At 41.1% G+C, this 1946-nt stretch overlaps 1 protein-coding gene across 2 annotated transcripts in view; it reads right to left on the bottom strand.

Annotated features, from left to right (window-relative positions):
* The window catches only part of LOC106534541 (palmitoyltransferase ZDHHC5), a gene marked incomplete in the record, with an annotated part of 49727 nt that overhangs the window by 34347 nt on the left and 13434 nt on the right, over nucleotides 1-1946 (bottom strand). For both annotated transcript variants that reach the window (XR_001312362.1, XM_014031215.1), the window contains 1 exon segment: nucleotides 61-1800. Coding sequence is in view for 1 of the 2 variants with exons in the window: in XM_014031215.1 (XP_013886669.1) it covers nucleotides 61-224 (164 nt within the window).

The raw sequence follows: 1946 nt of genomic DNA, 5'->3' as shown, positions 1-1946 counted from the left end.
GTGTGTGTGTGTGTGTGTGTGTGTGTGTGTGTGTGTGTGTGTGTGTGTGTTGCCACTTACGTGAAGCAGAAGAAGAGTGTGGTTGAGCCAACAAGAAAGAAGGTGGCTGCTGACACTGGAACATAGCGCGAGGGTCTCAGGGGTCTTCTGGTTAGGACCACAGCGTGGGGGAGAGGTGAAGAAGACGGACCCCTCCCTCTACTTTTACTATTGCTACCTGGCATCACTTCTTGTGTGTGGTGATTTGTGCTTTTGCTCACCAACTGCTATGACAAGAAACTTGTCATGAGGAGCTTTGTCCAATGTGGGGCAAAAATAATGTGGTGACATAAAAACAAAACAAAACAAAATGCTAAAAAAAAAACAGGAGACACACAAATGAGACCCAGGAACACCAAAGAAAGSCTCTCTATCAAGTAGAAAACACGAGATTATCCTATTTGTCCCAAAACACTCAAAAGAGTGAATCTACTGTWTTTAAGACAACAGAATGATCTTATAATGTGATTGTTTCCAAATCAGCCAGAACAAACAGKTGGAAAGGCATAAGCCACTGCTACACTACAGGAACACAAAATAAACACTTATGCATGTATATTTTAGATATTTTCAAAAACAGTACCAAAAAGTACAAGCATGTTTAACAAGTGTCAAAGCTGGAATGGTGCATCTGAAAAATCCCAGTTTTGCAATTAGACAAAAGTCTAACACTTATTCCCTTCTGTTTATACTTGAGGTTATTTAGCTTTTGATGATGTAAAAACCTATCAGAAACAAATCAACTCAAAACGGTTTGATGGGGTGAGATGTGAATGCAGAGGTAGACTTGTTCTTGTGGAAACAAATGAAACATAAAAACAATGTTGTAATAATGATATGCTTTGGTGCTTTGTTGTCTTGTCTCAGGTCAGAGTCAGTCATAAAAAAATCGTTGCTGCTAAGATGTCAGGGCCCTCTGGACTCATTGGAAATAAAATCTGTCCACCTGGTGCTCTTCCTTGATCAGAGGATAAGGGTTCAGTCCAGGACTTGTATTAGAAACAGCAGTCTATTTGTGGGCCAATAGAGTAGTTTAGTTTTCCTGAGTCGGGGCATCCCTGAACCCCACTGGTGGCTGATTCAAACCACCTCAGCTGTCAGCTACATAACCAACATGATCCAGCAAAAAGCAGCAAACGATTGTACGGCTGTTTCCAAAACAATAGTAGATGAATCCAGCAGGCCATCCATTAGTATYCCTGTCCATAAAATTGTTCAGAAATAGTTACAGTTTGAATGGCACTCCTGAACTCCAGCAGATAATTATATAATTTCAGCCAGAAACATAAAACAGACCCCCTGAAGTCATTGACCAGTCTTCTTGTTCCATTGCTTTCTGGTTGAATGTCTGATGGAACCTTCATGTTTCCAGATGTGGACAGTTTTCCTCTCAAAGAATTTCTCCCTGATTCATTCCCCTAAAGAAAGGGCCGAGGCTCAGAGAACTCACTTTAATTCCTTGAAAAGCACAGCCCCATTGGACCAAGTYGTGAGGAAAAACACTGAAATCAAAATGAAGAAACTGACTTGAATAAAGTGAGATTCCAGAGGCCCGTTGATTCTTGAGCTTTTCAGGTTTGAAACATCCTTTTCAAAACTCAACAGTAAGACGAAGGTGCATTTTCTTTTCCCATTGCCACACACTGCTCCTCTARCAGTGATCACGTCTTCGGGGTGGATGGAGCAAATGGAGTAGAAGTCCYTCAGGTATGTTGGGTGGAAACAGAGAATCCAGAATGATGGTTCTTCGTGAGGCTGTACCTACAGTAGAAATGACAAAAACAAACAGGAGGATAAAGAAAATACACAAAAACATATATGTTGAGTACCGTATTTTTCAGACTATAAGCTGCGACTTTTTTCCTGAACTTTGAACCATGCGGCTTATAGTCCGGTGCGGCTTATAC

This window comes from Austrofundulus limnaeus, unplaced genomic scaffold (assembly GCF_001266775.1).
Source record: "Austrofundulus limnaeus strain Quisiro unplaced genomic scaffold, Austrofundulus_limnaeus-1.0 Scaffold1203, whole genome shotgun sequence".
Taxonomy (NCBI): Eukaryota; Metazoa; Chordata; class Actinopteri; order Cyprinodontiformes; family Rivulidae; genus Austrofundulus; species Austrofundulus limnaeus.
Note: the sequence above shows the minus strand (reverse complement) of the source record. Positions and strands in the feature narration are given on the sequence as shown.